General features: G+C 39.0%; 1 protein-coding gene across 4 annotated transcripts in view; it reads left to right on the forward strand.

Annotated features, from left to right (window-relative positions):
- Positions 1-17,768, forward strand: part of PTPRZ1 (protein tyrosine phosphatase receptor type Z1) — a 200,020-nt gene that overhangs the window by 115,056 nt on the left and 67,196 nt on the right. For all 4 annotated transcript variants that reach the window (XM_051848907.3, XM_051848908.3, XM_051848909.3 and 1 more), the window contains exons 7-9: positions 705-862; positions 995-1,145; positions 16,680-16,864. In XM_051848907.3, the coding sequence (XP_051704867.3) occupies positions 705-862; positions 995-1,145; positions 16,680-16,864 (494 nt within the window). The remainder of the gene's footprint in view (positions 1-704; positions 863-994; positions 1,146-16,679; positions 16,865-17,768) is intronic.

Here is a 17,768-nt window from a genome sequence, read left to right on the forward strand (position 1 = left end):
GTATTTTCTAAGCTTCCACACCCAAGAGAGAACATACAGTATTTGCCTTTCTGTGTCTGCCTTATTTCACTTAACATGATGCCCTCCAGTTGCATCCATTTTGCTGTGAATGACAAGATTTCATTGTTATTACTGAATAATGTTCCATTTTGTATATATGCATATGGCATTTTCTTTATCCATTCATCTGATGATGAACAACTAGGATGATTCCATATTTTGAGTATTCCTGAAATGTTCTTTAAAATGCAGTGCTGAGGCTGGTGCTGTGTTGTAGCAGGTAAAGCCCGCCACCGCCTGCAGCACCAGCATCCCATACAGGCACCAATTCAAGTCCCAGCTGCTTCTCTTCCAATCCAGCTCTCTGCTTTGCCCTGGGAAAGCAGTAGATGTCTCAAGTGCTTGGGCCCCTGCACCAGCATAGGAGACCCGAAAGAAGCTCCTGGCTCCTGGCTTCAGATAGGTCCAGCTCCTGCCGTTGCAGCCATTTGGGAAGTGAACCATCGGATGGAAGACCTTTCACTTTGTCTCTGCCTTTCTCTGTAACGCTCCTTCTCAAATAAATAAATAAATAAATAAATCTTTTTTAAAAATTTAAGTGCTGATTAAGTATGTAGCAAAGTCTGTATCTGTTTCATGAAAGCATTTAACGGCCAAGTTCCATTGTTGGGATTCCACCTGAGATATGTATTATTACTTTGCAGGGAAACAGGCTGCCTTAGATCCATTCATATTGCTGAACCTTCTGCCAAACTCAACTGACAAGTATTACAGTTACAATGGCTCCCTGACGTCTCCTCCCTGTACAGACACTGTTGAGTGGATTGTCTTTAAAGATACAGTGAGCATCTCTGAAAGCCAGGTAATTTTGGAAATTAAAATGATTGAAGTAATTTGAAGTCATTTCAAGGAATGCTTTTCAAAAATACCTGTTTTAAATTGTGTACTGAAGCCTTCGAAGCAGTGGTGTTAAACTCTTCGGTCTTGTTTCCAGTTGGCCGTGTTCTGTGAAGTTCTTACAATGCAGCAGTCTGGGTATGTCATGTTGATGGACTACTTGCAAAACAATTTTCGAGAACAACAGTATAAGTTCTCTAGGCAGGTGTTCTCCTCATACACTGGAAAGGAAGAGATTCATGAAGCAGGTATGTATTACAATATAACTCTTTTACAACTCTCTTAGATTTGATGTTACAGGAAGTGTAATAGAAAATAGACAGGACTTAGAGTTTCAGAATTCATTTGATTAATTTTGTAGCTTCAGGGAAGCTAAGTAACTTCTCTGAATTTCAGTTACTGCATCTATAAAATGGGAATACATCTGTTCTTCCTCATGTAAATAACTCCATTTTATATATGAGAAAAATAGAGATATGGTAAGGAGGGTGACTTTTCCAGATACACAGTACTAAGTGCAAAGCCAAGTTCACGTTGTGGTATCTGAGCTGGGAACTATAAGAGAAGAATGAATCAGAAGCTGAGATGATGGAAGCTTGGAAGGTCATCTCTGACTGGGCTGACCAGAGAGACCCATGGGAAAATCACATCTGAAACCTGATGCATGATTTGGGAGTTAAAGTTCTTGCGTCTCTGTCTGCAGCACCCTAGGAGAAGCCTGGTACCTAATAGGTATTGAAAACTAATGTACTGAATTCATAATGAAAAAATGGAGTCTTATTCCCAATTTTATTCTTGGGGGAAAGAAGTTTGTCTTTGTCAAGCCCAGCCAATGGAGACGACTTGGGGGGGGGGTGTGTGTGGCTCGAGTACCTTCTGTGCCTTTTGAAGCTGACACAGCCATAAGGAACCTTTGAACATGGCCATGGGACACATTCAGACCCATCCTCTGCCCACTTGTTCCTTTCAGTGTATACTGAGGTTGTAGTGGTCCCTGAAAGAATGGTTGAAATGCCCTTTGCTTTGGAAGCTTAAAAACCTTTTCAAATAGAGGGTCATCTTTGACCTCAGCCCTGCACTGACTTTTTTGCCAAGTATAATATTAATTTAATAATCACCTATTTCAAAAATTAGAAATTAAAACACATTTTTATTGTTTTAATGTGATATTTTTGAGAATTTTTTATCCTGTAGTAGAAAGAAAAAATAGCAAGACAACAGTGATGAATACATTTAATGTGACATTCAATTTCAAATTAAATTGCCCCAAAGTGATGACATTTAATTATATTTCTAGCACCAATACTAAGTACTATAATATCATGTGTGATAAATCATATACAATTGAGTAGAAAAATGAAAGTGTATTTAGTCACCTCCGATTATATAGTACAATAAGCCAAATAACAAATTAAACAAATCTGATACATTTTTGCCATGTACTTTCATCAGTTATATTTTATTGAAAGTCTTACATGGATCCTCATTGCTTATAGAATGAAATCCAAAGCATTTGTCATCGCACAGTAGGCCATTTTTAGTGCTTGCTAGTCTTAGTACTTAAACCCTTTCCAACTTCCTTCTTTCGTACTGAACTCCATGAGTTGCCCTCAAGATGGAAGACACTTTCTCAGGGTCACCTTTCTAATGTGCTGTTTCACCTTAGTAGCTTGTTCTCTGCTATCTTGACTTGCTTGCCTCCTCATCATTCTTCAAACGTTAAGCAAAGCATTATGCCCACTGAGAGGGCATCTCTGGTTCTACCCCTGTCTCTTCCTTGCCTGGCCGTGCCCCAAGCATAGGTTAAACTGAGCACTAGAGAAGGCGCCATCCACACAGAGTACAAAGGAAATGGTGGTCTTCCAGAGATGTTCAGTATGCCCAAGTGCTCCCATAATCTGTGCATCAACTTCATATAGCAGTTGCCATTCTATGGCAATGGACGATGTGCTTGTCTTCCCCACTGGTGAGCCTTGTGAAGGAGCCTTCTTCTCTTCTGCTCCATTGCTGAGCTAGAGTAAGGTGTTCATGCACTTACTGTTCAGTACATGACTGAAAGTATCCACTTCCATGTAATAAAAACATATCATATTGTGCTTTGTGGGTGCATCCTTTCCTGTTTAATGTGTCAACTTATACATAATTCTGATTTAATGTAGATCATTGTTTCATGGTTAAGTCCAAAAGTTCAAAGTAATAATAATAGAAATAGTCACAGCTACTACATATTGTGTGACTTCACCAAGCATTCAGCCATACAATATTTTATTTACACCCCATATCACTCAAGTTGGCCTTTTGTTTTCAGCATTTTGGAAGCTGTTTTTAAGTGGCTTTCCCAGGTTTACACAACTGGGAAGGGATGCAGTCAGCATTTGAATTTACATGTTCCTTTCTAAAGCCTTCCAAAGCTCTCTGCACTGTGCTTTATATTTATTAAGGGACATTATTTCTGCTTATATAATTTTATATTAAAAGCTGATGACCTCAAAAGACATGAAACTTAAAAAATAGTTTGGCTTTTAGGTGCTTTCTTTATTCTGAGGTCAAAGACAGTAACAACACTTGCTTTCTTTTTTTAAGATTTATTTATTCATTTGAAAGAGTTACACAGAGAAGGGGAGGCAGAGAGAGATAGAGAGAAAGAGAGAGAGAGAGGTTTTCCATGCACTGGTTCACTCCCACAGCACTGATCCAAAGCCAGGAGCCAGGAGCTTCTTCTGGGTCTCCCACATGTGCCCAAGGACGTGGGCCATCTTCTGCTGCCTTCTCAGGCTATAGCAGAGAGATGGATGGGAAGAGGAGCAGCCAGGACTCGAACCAGCATCCATATGGAATGCCGGTACTTCAGGCAGTAGCTTTACCTACTACGCCACAGCGCCAACCCCAGTAACAACACTTTCTAAACCACTTGTTCTTTTGGCTCATATAAAAATACGATGTATATAAATGTAAATATAAACATATATATGCAAAGAAATGAGAGATTTTCTTAGAGCTTGTAGGAACCAGTATGATCCCCATAGGCTGCAAATGTATAATTTTCTCAGAATTTCTCTCCCTACAGCAATACTCTTCTAACTATCAGAGTAATAGCAATTTACTTATCACAGATTTCACTGTGGTTTGGTTGCAAAATTATTAAGCAGAGATAACTAGAAAAATAATAATAACTTAAAATCAAGTCATTTAAATCAAAAGGTCTTTTCTTATAAATGTAATGTTTAAGGACAAGCATGGATCGCTAAGATCAATTGTGAAGAACAAGCGTGGGGGCTTGGGTTTGTGGCATAACAGCTAAAGCTGCCACCTGTGCCGCCGGCATCCCATATGGGTGCCAGTTCAACTCTCGACTGCTCCTCTTCTGATACAGCTCCCTGTTTATGTGTCTGGGAAAGCAGCAGAGGATGTTCCAGGTGCTTGGGCCCCTGCACCTATGTGGGAGACCCAGAAGAGGCCCCTGGATCCTGACTTCAGCCTGGCCCAACACGCCATTTGAGGAGTGAAACAGTGGATGGAAGGTCTCTCTGTCTCTGTCTCTCTCCCTTTCTCTCTCTCTCTCTCTCTGTAAGTCTGCCTTATAAGTACATAAATAAATCTATTAAAAAGAGAACAAGCATGTAAGTTTTAAAATAAAAATGTATGCTTGTAGGCTGCTTGGACTTCTGTATCTGATCTTAGATACACTCCTTCCCCATTGTCTTCAACACAGCGAGCATTATGTACTATTTATTTATTTACTTGAATTTCAGAAAGAAAGAGAGAAAGCACCCATCTGCTGGTGTACTCTCTAGATGCCTTCAGTGGTCCCAGGGCTAAAGCCAGGAACTGGTAATACAACCCAGTTGCCCCACTGGGGTGGAAGGAACTCAGTTTCTTGAGCCATCACCATTGCTTCCCAAGGTCTGCATTGATGGGAAGAGGGAGTTGGGAACCACAGCCAATAATTGATCCCAGGTACTCCAATATGGGAGACAGACATCTTAACCAGCCTCTTATCTGATAGCTTAAATGCCTACCCCATTATCTTTTTATTTTTTTTTAACTTTTATTTAATGAATATAAATTTCCAAAGTACAGAATATTGATTACAATGGCTTCCCCCCCATAATGTCCCTCCATCCTGCAACCCTCCCCTTATCCACTCCCTCTCCCCTTCCATTCATATCAAGATTCATTTTCGATTCTCTTTATATACAGAAGATCAGTTGAGCATACATTAAGTAAAGAGTTCAACAGTTTGCTCCCACACAGAAACATAAAGTGAAAAATACTGTTTGAGTACTAGTTATAGCATTAGATCTCAATGTACAGCACACTAAGGACAAAGATCCTACATGAGGAGTAAGTGCACAGTGACTCCTGTTGTTGACTTAACAAATTGACACTCTTGTTTATGGCATCAGTAATCACCCTAGGCTCTTGTCATGAGTTGCCAAGGCTATGGAAGCCCCCTGAGTTCACTGACTCTGATCATTTTTAGACAAGGCCATGGTCAAAGTGGAAGTTCTCTCCTCCCTTCAGAGAAAGGTACCTCCTTCTTTGATGACCCATTCTTTCCACTGGGATCTCACTCGTGGAGATCTTTCATTTAGGTTTTTTTTTTTTCCCCCAGAGTGTCTTGGCTTTCCATGCCTGAAATACTCTCATGGGCATTTCAGCCGGATCCGCATGCCTTAAGGGCTGATTATGAGGCCAGAGTGCTGTTAGAACATTTGCCATTCTATGGGTCTGCTGTGTATCTCGCTTCCCATGTTGGATCATTCTCTCCCTTTTTGATTCTATCAGCTAGTATTTGCAGACACTATTCTTGTTTATGTGATCCCTTTGATTCTTATTCCTATCATTACGATCAATTGTGAACAGAAATTGATCACTGGGACTAGTGAGATGGCATTGGTATATGCCACCTCGATGGGATTGAATTCGAATCCCCTGGTATGTTTCTAACTCTACTGTTTGAGGTAAGTCAGCTTGAGCATGTCCCGAATTGCACATCTCTTCCTTCTCTTATTCCCACTCTTATATTTAACAGCAATCACTTTTCAGTTAAGTTTCAGCACTTAAGAAGAATTGTGTATTGATTACAGTATTCAACCAAATGTATTAAGTAGAACAAACAAAAAAAAATACTAAGAGGGATAACATATTAAGCTGCTCATCTATAGAATACTATGCAGCAGTTAAAAACAATGAAACCCAGTCATTTGCAACAAGATGGAGGAATTTGGAAAACATCATGCTGAGTGAATTAAGCCAGTCCCAAAGGGACAAATATCATATGGTCTCCCTGATCAGCGACAACTAACTGAACACCAAAGGGGAAACTTGTAGAAATAAAATGGACACTATGAGAAACAGTGACTTGATCAGCTCTTGTCCTGACGGTTGATGTACAATGTAATACTTTATCCATTTTAGTATTTTTTTTTTTGTTCTAGTACCATTGGTTGAACTCTGTAATTAACACACAATTATTCTTAGGTGTTTAAATTTTAACTGAAGAGTGATCTCTGTTAGGAATTTGGAAAACATTATGTTGAGTGAAATAAGCCAATCCTAAAGGGACAAATACCACTTGTTCTCCTTGATAGGTGACAACTAACTGAGCACAAAAAGGAAACCTGTTAAAGTGAAATGAACACTATGAGAAACGGTGACTTGATCAGCCCTCACCCTGACTGTTGATGAGCAGCTTAATATGTTATCCCTCTTAGTATTTTTTGTTGTTGTTGTTTATTTTGATGAAAGGTTTGTGTGGTAATGGGGAGGAAGGGGCTGCAAAACTCATCATCTCTTTAAAACATCTGCTAACAGTTTAGAAAATATGGTTGAGAAAGTATTATTCTTTCATGTGGTATGAGGGTATTTCAAAAAGATCATGGAAAATTGAATTAAAAGATAAGCTTATTTCAATGTAAAAATTATGAAATTCATGCATATGAAAATCCTCCAAAAGTTCATGATGTGTAGTATAAAAAAACTACATGAATTTCAAAATATTTTAATTAAGTTTTTCCATGAACTTTTTGAAGTACCCTCATGTGCTTAGGATAAGCAAAAGTGCTCAAAAGCCAATACTGGTTTAATTAAATTTTCATGCCTTTAAGATCCTCAATTTTTAATGTAAAATTATGTACACAGGAACACCTCTCTTCTGCAGTCTCCCTTGCTCCTCTCCCGAGTCCTGGCTGTCAGATATTCTTGACCCTCCTCTTTGGTCAGTTTCCCTCAGAAAGTCTCAGCTGCTACCTGCTCCAGTCTTCACATCTTCCTGAGGCAGAGGAATTAGCTTGGTGCAGCTCCTCTAAGCATTCCTTCCTGTTCCCGCCCCAGTGAGTTCAGCAATCAGAGGGCCTTCCATTTACCAGAATGTTGACCCTGCCCCAGGGAAGTTGGACATTCTGAAGAACAATTTTCTTCTATTTGTTACATAGACTTGTGTGCTTGTTTTTGGTTTTAAAACTTCCACTGCTGGCAAAATACCAGATGGTATCACAAATGCCAGATGATATCACAATTAGTCGTGAAAAAATTCAGGTTGTATTATATGGTCATATCCATGGAGCTAAATATTCTGTCAACTGTCCTTTTGATTTAAGGGGAGCTACTGGCAAATATTAATTAATTCATATTAATTAATCCATGATTGAAAGTAATCCTTCTTCTTTCTGCATCAACTTGGTCCCTTCCCTGTGGTAATGGTTCTTTTCCTTTCTTACCTTGATTTAGAGGTGTTTTTGTCCTTGCCTTAATTGCTTGCTAGATCTCTGATTGATCTTAGCTATTACCCGTTGCACTTGATAAAGTACCTTAGGGTAGTAACAGCCTTCTGACTCCTGGTTGAGTGATAGACAGATGAATCAGGGTTAAAAGCCTCAGTGTATTGACAACAAGCACCGAAGGAATGAATGGCTTTAGTTTTCCAAACATATTGGAGCCAATTTCTTCGCTAAGCATCCTTTACATAATTAAAATTTTTGCAAAGCCTTCAGGTGAACATGGTACAGTAGCATTAGCACATAACTCATGTTTAAAAAGGTGGTTCCAGGAAAATACAGATTCTAACATAAAAATAGTATTAGTATCAAAATAAAATTGTTGAGAAATTATTTCCTCAGTGATTGGGAAAAAATAAATAGTTCAATAGTTCTCTTTATTTTAACTCTCTAATCATTAGTTAAAACTATTATTATCCCTACCAATAATGAGCTTTGAGCATATCAAGATTATTACATATTGATTTTAGCAGATTTTCATTGAATAACATTCTGCACTACTTTTTTTTAATTTGCAGTTCAAACAAGGCCTCTATGAATCTACTCAGAATGTTAAAGTTTTCATTCACCAACTGAAATAATTTTTCCTCTTTCCATCATGTGGAATAAAAAAGCATTATTATCATGTGCCTTGTGTGTATTCCTGGGACAATTTATTTTATAATATTTATTTATTTAAGTGAAAGAGTTTTTTGTTACAGAGAGAGAAGTCTTCCATGTGCTGGACTACTCCCCAAATGGTTGCGACTGCCTGAGCTGGCCTATAAGAAGCCAGGAGTTTCTTGTAGGTCTCCCACGTGGGTGCAGGGGCCCAAGGACCTGGGCCATCCTCAGCTGCTCGCCCAGGCCAGTAGCAGGGACCCGGATGAGAAGTGGAGCAAAAATTGCTTCTCAGCCTTTGGCTAAGATCAGAGAAGTAGAGTAGCTGAGAATCAAACTGATGCCCATATAGGATGGCAGTGTCGCAGGCTGTGGCTTTACCTGATACACCATAGCGCTTGCCATGCAATTCTTTTTCCTCATTGGATATACTATCTACCTTATATTCAGTTTTTATTATTCTGAAAATAACATTTTACTACCAAGCATTATTTAAATGGTAACCAATACAGATAAGCACACAGAGGAAAATGCAAAATCTTTTTTTTTTAAAGATTTTTAAAAATTTATTTGAGTTTCAGGAAGAGAGAGAGAGATTCCATCTGTTGGTTCATTCCCCAAATGACCACAAGGGCCAGGGCTGGGCCACACCAAAACCAGGAACCAAGAGCTTCCTCCAGGTCTCCCACATGGGTGTAGGATTCCAGCTCTTGGTCCGTCTTCCACTATTTCCCAGGCATATCAGCAGGGAGCTGGATGGGAAGTGGAGCAACCGGGTCTCGAACCAGTGCCCACGTGGGATGCCGGTATTGTTACAGATGGAGACCTAACCTGCTACACCACAATGCCTGCTCCAAAGAAAACTCTTTGTCACCATTCAGAAATAGCCACTATGAGGCTTTTGTTAAATACCCTTCTAGACATGTCTCTTACAGTAAAAATACATTATTGTATCTCACACAACTGAGACTATACTACAATATGTTTATTGACTTTTTTTACTTGTGATATAAATTTATCTTTAACATAACCTTTTTAACATTTATATAGTATTCTATTGTATAGTTAGAAACAATTTATAACCAGTCCCTAAATTTGGGATATTCAGGTTATACACACACACACACATACACACACACACACGTACATTTCTATTATAAATATCCAACAGCCTCATTTTGACCAAGAGACAAGACCCATTATGTAAACTGTCAGAACCTTGCTCTTAATTAGTGCATTCTACAAAAAAATATTTTGCAGCATACAATGCAAATAATTGCAAAAACCTAGTGAGATTTGCATTTGCATTTGAACTTGGTGAGGTTAGAAATAAGGATTTATTGATGTTTGCCTTCATAGTAGGCACTTAATAAATGTTTGTGAATGAATGCATATTTGGCGAGAACTTCACACCTGTAATTTTTTCCACTTTTACATAGAGCTACCATGCATCAGAACAACATTTCTGTTTGACATGAGGAAATGGAGAGTGGCTCTTTTACGAATCACAGGCATTAATAGAACCAACTGATCTTGAAGGATTTACTAAAAGTTGTCTTTTAAAGGATGAGTACTATAAGTGAATAATAATCTAGACTCAGCAAAGTATAAAGTAGGTCAGAGTCACCTTCATCCCATGCTGTTCCGGTACCAGATGGTTCCACACTGCCCCTCTCATCACACTAATGAGGCTCCCCTACTAAGAAGCAGGGGCCTGGTGAAGCACAGCAGAAGACGTCTTGGCTTTCAAGTGCAGTACACTTTTGTTTTCATTTCTTTAAAAGATTCATTTATTTATTTGAAAGGAAGAGTTACAGAGATGCAGAAGCAGAGGGAGAGAGAGAGAGAGAGAGAGAGAGAGAGAGAGAGAGAGTCTTCCATCTGCTGGTTCAGTCCCCAAATGGTCGCAACGGCTGGAGCTATGCTGATCTGAAGCCAGAAGCCAGGAGTTTCTTCTGTGTCTCCCACGCAGGTGCAGGGGCCCAAGGACTTGAGCCATAGCAGAGAGCTAGATCAGAAGTGGAGCAACCAGGACTTAAACCGGTGCCATATGGGATGCCGGCGCTGTAAGCGGTGGCTTTACCTGCTATGACACAGCTCCGGCCCCCACTTTTGTTTTCAACTCCCAGCAGTAACACTTGTTGTACATAAATTTGTAATTTACTTAACCTCTCCAAGTCTCAGTTTCTTTACATACAAAATGGGAAACTTAAAAATCTAGGAAATGGGAATATTGAAGTCAGTTTACGAGGCTGTCTCTGCATTTAAATGGTGTAGTAGGCTAAGCCTCCACCTGTGGCACCAGCATTCCATATGGGCGCCAGTTCATGTAGTGCAGCTGGCACTCAAACTGGCACCCATATGTGATACTGGCATCTCAGGTGGAGGCTTAACCTGCTACACCACAATGCCAGCACCAACGTGGTGCCTTTCATCAACCTTCCCACATCCTTTCCTCCCTACTACTCACCCCAGCCTTTGACAACCTCCATTATATTCTGAACTTCAATGAGATCAATGTTTTTAGATTCCACATATGAATGGGATCACATGGTACCTATCTTTCTGTTTGCTTATTTCACTTAACATACTGATCTCCTGTCTCATTCAAGTTGTTGCAGATAATAAGATTTTATCCTTTTTATGACAAATGTTTTATTATATATGTGTATTCATTTATTAATTGATGGATACTTCAATTGTTCCGATTTCTTGACCACGGTGAGTAGAAGCACTGTTGTTCTATTGCACAGTAGGATGACTATAGATAGTGATAGTATATTGTATATTTCTCTTTTCAAAAAAGAGGAAGAAAGAATTTAGAATGTGTTACCATAAATAAATGTTAAATACTTGAAGAGATAGATGTGATTTGGCATCACATAATGTATACAGTTATTGAAACATCATATATATATATTTACCTATCAGTTAACATTTTAAAAATTATAAAAATATGGCATGATATTAAAAATTTCCATGTTTAAGACATTCTAAAATTTTTTTCTTGTTATTTAAAAAACTTCCTGTTTGAGATCAGCATTGTGGCATAGCAGGTAAATCCGCCACCTGGGACTCCAGCATCCCATAAGGGTGCTAGTTCATGTCCTGACTGCTCCACTTCCGATACAGCTCCCTACTAATGGCCTAGGAAAAGCAGTGGAAGATGGCCCCAGTGGGAGACTGTTTCTGGCTTCGACCTGGCCCATCTGAGCAGTGAACCAGTGGATAGAATATCTCTGTCTTTTCTCTGTCTTTCCCTCTCTGTCACTCTTTGAAATAGATAAATCTTTTTAAAATGCTACATATTTTATTTATTTGAAAGGCAGAGTGACTGGGGGGGAGGGGAGGCAGAGAGAGAGAGAGAGAATCTTCCATCTGATGGTTCACTGCCCAAATTTCTGCAACACCCAAGGCTGGCCCAAGCCGAAGCCAGGATCCAGTAACTAAGAACTGCATCCTGGTCTCCTCCTTCATGGTTAACAGGCACTCTAGTACTTGGATATCATCTACTGCCTCCCAGGTGAGTTAGCAGGAAGCTGGATTGGAAGTGGAGGCAAGATTTGGTCCAGGCATTCCAATACGAAATATAGGTGTCCTAAGTTGTAGTTTAACCCACTGCTCCACAGCACTCATCCCAGTTTTTGAATAAAATTATAGATGTACTTCAAACTTCATTTGTTAGAACTATTATATATTTAATGTATGCTTTAAAGAAAAGCAACCAGATGTGTAATGTTTTTCAAGGCAGGTAGCCTGAAGGGTGTGTTATTATACCAGTTCATGTTTGAGCTAAGAGAAATGTTCTGATTTCCTGGAAAATGCCATGTTGAATTATACATTGTAGACTTAGCTTTTGAAGGACAGTGGTTGCAAATTGCATTGTTAAGGTCCATGTATGTAAACATTCTCTGATTGTATTCAGAAAGGTGAAATGAAGATTACTCACTTCTCAGATTATATATTGCAAACTGAACTGTTGAGAAAGGGTATCTGTGTCTGTAGAGAAGATTGAGTAGCGCAGGTAGAAGCTGAAAGATTTCTTTTGCTGTTTATGTAAGTGAATGAAGCAATCATTTAAAAGGGCACAACAGGGATCCCATTTTTCCAATTATGATATTTAACATTTTTGTCAATGTTTGCTTTAGTTTTATGAAGATCTGCCACTGCCTGCAAAGAAATCACAACCTTGTTACTAATCTTCTCATCATAGGAGTCAGCAAAGTATCTGCCTTAATATTTTTAAATGAAGCTCATAAGCCTCAAATAAGGATGTGGTGCGTTTATCAGGGTGCATTCACAAAGCACTTCTGTCATGAGTCATATTAAACTGTGTAAAACTTCAAAATTACCGGGTAATAACCGAGTAAAACCTAGTATATTCTCAAGTAATTAGAACATTTGCTGTTCCACTTCCCAAAAGTCACCCATCTGATTTACCCACAATGTCCAGCCCTGAGTCTCATCTCTTCCCTTATGGCCAACCACATTTCTTCAGAACATAAAGAAAGTCAGGCCTCCCATTGGCCATCTGCATCAATTTGCTAACTTAACAAAGAGGTTCTGCCACAGCCAAAGAATTAATTTCTGTTCTCCATTTCTTTTCTTTCTTCTTTTTTTTAGTTATTTTTTGGATTGCTTTTTTTAAACTTTTATTTAATGAATATAAATTTCCAAAGTACAGCTTATGGATTACAATGGCTTTTCCTCCCCATAACTTCCCTCCCACCTGCAACCCTCCCATCTTCCACTCCCTCTCCCATTCCATTCACTAGAGATTCATTTTCTTTTTTTTTTTTTTTTAATTTATTTATTTTTTTTTATTTTTGACAGGCAGAGTGGACAGTGAGAGAGAGAGACAGAGAGAGAAAGGTCTTCCTTTGCCGTTGGTTCACCCTCCAATGGCCGCCGCTGCAGCCGGCGCACCGTGCTGATCCGATGGCAGGAGCCAGGATCCAGGTGCTTTTCCTGGTCTCCCATGGGGTGCAGGGCCCAAGCACCTGGGCCATCCTCCACTGCACTCCCTGGCCATAGCAGAGAGCTGGCCTGGAAGAGGGGCAACCGGGACAGAATCCGGCGCCCCGACCGGGACTAGAACCCGGTGTGCCGGCGCCGCAAGGTGGAGGATTAGCCTATTGAGCCACGGCGCCGGCTGAGATTCATTTTCAATTACCTTTATATACCGAAGATCAATTTAGTATATATTAAGTAAAGATTCCAACAGTTTGCACCCACACAGAACATAAAGTGTAAAATGCTGTTTGCATACGAGTTAGAGCATTAATTCACATTGAATAACACATTAAGGACAGAGATCCTACACGAGGAGTAAGTGCATAGTGACTCCTGTTGTTGACTTAACAAATTGACACTCTTGTTTATGGCGTCAGTAATCTCCCTAGGCTCTTGTCATGAGTTTCCAAGGCTATGGAAGCCTTTTGAGTTCACTGATTTCGATCTTATTTAGACAAGGTCATAGTCAAAGTGAAAGTTCACGCCTCCCTTCAGAGAAAGGTACCTCCTTCTTTGATGGCCCATTCTTTCTACTGGGATATTACTCGCAGAGATCTTTCTTTAGGGTTTGGTGTTTTGTTTTTGTTGTTGTTGTTGTTGTTTTTTATTGCCAGAGTGTCTTGGCTTTCCACGCCTAAAATACTCTCTTGGGCTCTTCAGCCAGATCCGAATGCCTTAAGGGCTGATTCTGAGGCCAGAGTGCTATTTAGGACATCTGCCATTCTATGAGTCTGCTGTGTATCCGCTTCCCATGTTGGATCGTTTTCTCCCTTTTAAATTCTGTCAGTTAGTATTAGCAGACACTAGTCTTGTTTATGTGATCTGTGGCATATTGGGTAAAGCTGCTGCCTGCAGTGCTGGCATCCCATATGGGTGCCTGTTCAAGTCCCGGCCACTCCACTTCCAATCCAGCTTTCTGCTGTGGCCTGAGAAAGCAGCAGAAGATGGCCCAAGCCCATGGGCCCCTGCATCTGTGTCAGGGACCCAGAGGAAGCTCTGGCTCCTGGCTTCAAATTGGTGCAGCTCGGGCTGTTGTGGCCATTTGGGGAGTGAACCAGCAGATGGAAGACCTCTCTCTCTCCCCCTCTCCCCCACCTTTCCCTCTCTTTCTTTCTCCTCTCTCTCTCTTTCTGCCTCTGCCTCTCTGTAACTGACTTTCAATTAGATAAATCAATCTTTTAAAAAATGGTTTTAGACTATTCACAAAGGCTTAAGCTTTTTGCTTGATGATACTTTAAAGTACATATGCTTCCCCTCTCATAAACTATTATGTTTCAGCATATAGAAGATAAGCTATAGTAGCACCTTCATAACATTACCAAATTCTTGCTTTTCAATAAATAAATAGTGTTTTTAAAATGAATTTCTAGTTAAAATATAAACTCAAACTATTAAGAAAATAACTAATAGATTCTCACTGCTTTATGAAGAAGAAAGCAGAGAAATGAAAACTTACTGGCAAGGAAACACAGATTTTCCCTCATAGTCTGACTTTATATTAATGCTGATTCTTAAAAGTTGAAGCATCTAATGATTGCTGCCATTAAGGCAAGATAAACATGGACCTCAGCCAAGGTGGTTTGTGCTATCTAGATGGCAGACCTTTGGGTGCTTTGCAGCTAATACTTTTCTATGTTTCAAAAACTGTCTATGTTTTGTGTGAATTCATAAAACAAATGGATTTTAAGATAGCTTCACGTTGTGATACATTGTTCACTTGAAATCATCCTCATTCTAAAAAGTGATTTGTTTTTGGAAGCAAAAATTTGCAAATGATATTGTCCATAATCATTTTTCACTTTAGAAAACTGGACTTAACATTCATGAGAAGGAAGATTGAGGCAGTCTTGTTCAATGAAAGTGTAGTTAACTAGCTCACTTTGAAATGATTTGATGGTCTTCTGCCATCTGGTGGTCCTCATAAAAGTTTCACCGGATAGAATAACAGATGAGTGGTCTAGACCTAAATTAGAATGCATTTTCTTACAATGAATTCATGTTTTTTGATAATTAAATAATTGTCCCTTTATTCCAAAAAAAAAAAAAAAAAACCTACTCTAACCTTCTCTAAACAAACAAACAAAATTAGCATCACAGGTTTGCAGTGAAGAATCCTGTCTCTAACATAAATTTACATGTATACATGTATTTATGTATATAAAGTGTACTATGTGTATATTTTTCTGAATCATTTATATACCATTTGTTAAAATTGCTAATACTAACTGTTGTAACATTTGTTTCTGCTTGTAAGGGCAATTTTTAGTTGTGAGTGCCCTCCTGTGTTCATGAGATGAACTACAGACCAAAAATGACACAAAGGCCTGCCACAGCTACTAGAATATTTCATGAGATCCTGTAGTTTTTTTTAATCAGTGATGACTGGCTGACCTAAGTTAATTACATACCCCCATCTAGTAGTTTTAAAACTTCATATTTCACCTGAAAACAAAATCTGTAAGATGTGAGCACATAAATTCATCTTTGTCCTGAGAGGTTTGTCCTCTATGGAGATTATTCATCATCTTGTTCCATTAGCACAGTATCATAAATTTATGTTTTTTTTTCTCCCACTTTGTCCAAAGTTTGGGACAGTCCTCCTGGTGGGACTAGATTTTTGGCATGAATCTCAAACTTGGGCTTAAATTTATTTTTAGAGGTGTCTGAATGATTTTTCACCATTTTTCAATGAGAAAAACTAATTAATTCCACAAAATTGTTTTCTTTATTTATGATGCTAAAGTGTATTTAAGCAGACCTGAAAAATACTGAAAATGAGTTCTAGTTGTTCTATGTTCTATGGGTTTCTTTGGTTGGGAATTTTTAATTAATTCTAATAACAAAATGCTTGCTAATAGACCATCTTTTGTGATTGAAATTCTCCTCTACTTGTGCTAACTACATTTATTGGGTTCCAAACAAAAGGAGTAAAGACACAATGAGATTGAAGGTATCTGCATTCATTTATTTCTAAAAGTGAATTTGTGTACCAGATGTATTCAAGACCATGTTCTAGAAACAGAGAAATAAATAGCTATTCTTATATTTACAATCTAGAGAAGTTGAGGCTAATTCAGAAAAAAATGTAAGAAAGCATTCAAATAATGCAATAATAGTGGTAAAATGGTGAAATAAAACAGGCAGTTGAACATGAGACAGATGACGTCAGTAGAGACCAAAGGCGGGGGCATCCAACCAAGACCTTTCCTGATGGGAATGGAGGACTGGAACAGGGAGAGAGAGGAGGGAAGGCAAGAGTGTTTTAAAGAGAGGAAATGGCATAACCAAAATCTCCACAGATAACATATAAGACAATGTTCATAGAATACGATTTATTAAAGCCCTGGGGGCCAGCAGTGATGTCAGTAACTGTCCTTTTTCTCTCTGAAGTTTGTAGTTCAGAACCAGAAAATGTGCAGGCTGACCCGGAGAACTACACCAGCCTTCTTGTTACATGGGAAAGACCCCGAGTCGTGTATGATGCCATGATCGAGAGGTTTGCAGTCCTCTATCAGCAGTTGGAAGGCAATGATCAGACCAAGCATGAGTTTCTGACAGATGGCTATCAAGACTTGGTAACTATAACATCAATTGCTTTATGTGTGATAACACCATAGTTTAATTTCCAAGGTAAGAACTTACTAATGATTGTATGTTGTTGCCCTCTGGTATATTAGACTTTTTATGAAAGCTTCTGGCAGGGTGGAGCCAAGCAGTAGCTATACTAAATTTGTCAAAAGTTGCATTGATTTCAGGGAGACCGAGACATTGCCAACAACATTGCAGAGTAGATACATAAAGAATACTTATGAACTGAAAGTCATGTACTGTGTCCTCTCTGTACAAATAAAGAAACTTGGAGGACAGTCAAATACCCTGATTAAGATCCTACAGTTGTGGAAAAACTAGGCTGAAAACCTCAGTGCTCTTTCTACATAGTGCTTTCCCCATTATGCTATGCCAGCAGAGGAAGAATAGAGTAGGGGACTTGCAAGTCCTTTTCTTTGAATCTAGTTTCCAGGTGACAAGAGTGAAGTCATGATTAGGTCAGACACTAGGGACATAAGACAGGTAATTCTTGTTAAAAAAAGATCCACCTCTCCCTCCCTCCACCCACACAAATGAATGAAAGGAAAGAGAATACAGATTCCTTCTGTAGCCTGAGTATCCCAATATCAAACTTTGCTTCAGTTAGGGACAGTTGCATGGAGTGGACAAACCCTCAAGTGGATGTGGTTCCAGTAACACCCCACTACCAATGAGAACACACTGCATTCCCCATTCACATCACTAGAGTTCTGCAAAACCTGGGAGCCTGCATTTAAATAAAAGTTGTCAGTGTCCTTATGCATAAAGGAATATGGACAAAATGTTAAATCTTTTAACAATCATTTAATTCACTTGTCTAAAATATAGAAACACTGTTATCTGGGAGAATTGAGGAATTTATAAGTAAATATTTTTCATTTCATAATTATG

The sequence above is a fragment of the Oryctolagus cuniculus genome, chromosome 3, assembly GCF_051225735.1.
Source record: "Oryctolagus cuniculus isolate XC-2025 breed Fujian yellow rabbit chromosome 3, ASM5122573v1, whole genome shotgun sequence".
In the NCBI taxonomy this organism is placed as follows: Eukaryota; Metazoa; Chordata; class Mammalia; order Lagomorpha; family Leporidae; genus Oryctolagus; species Oryctolagus cuniculus.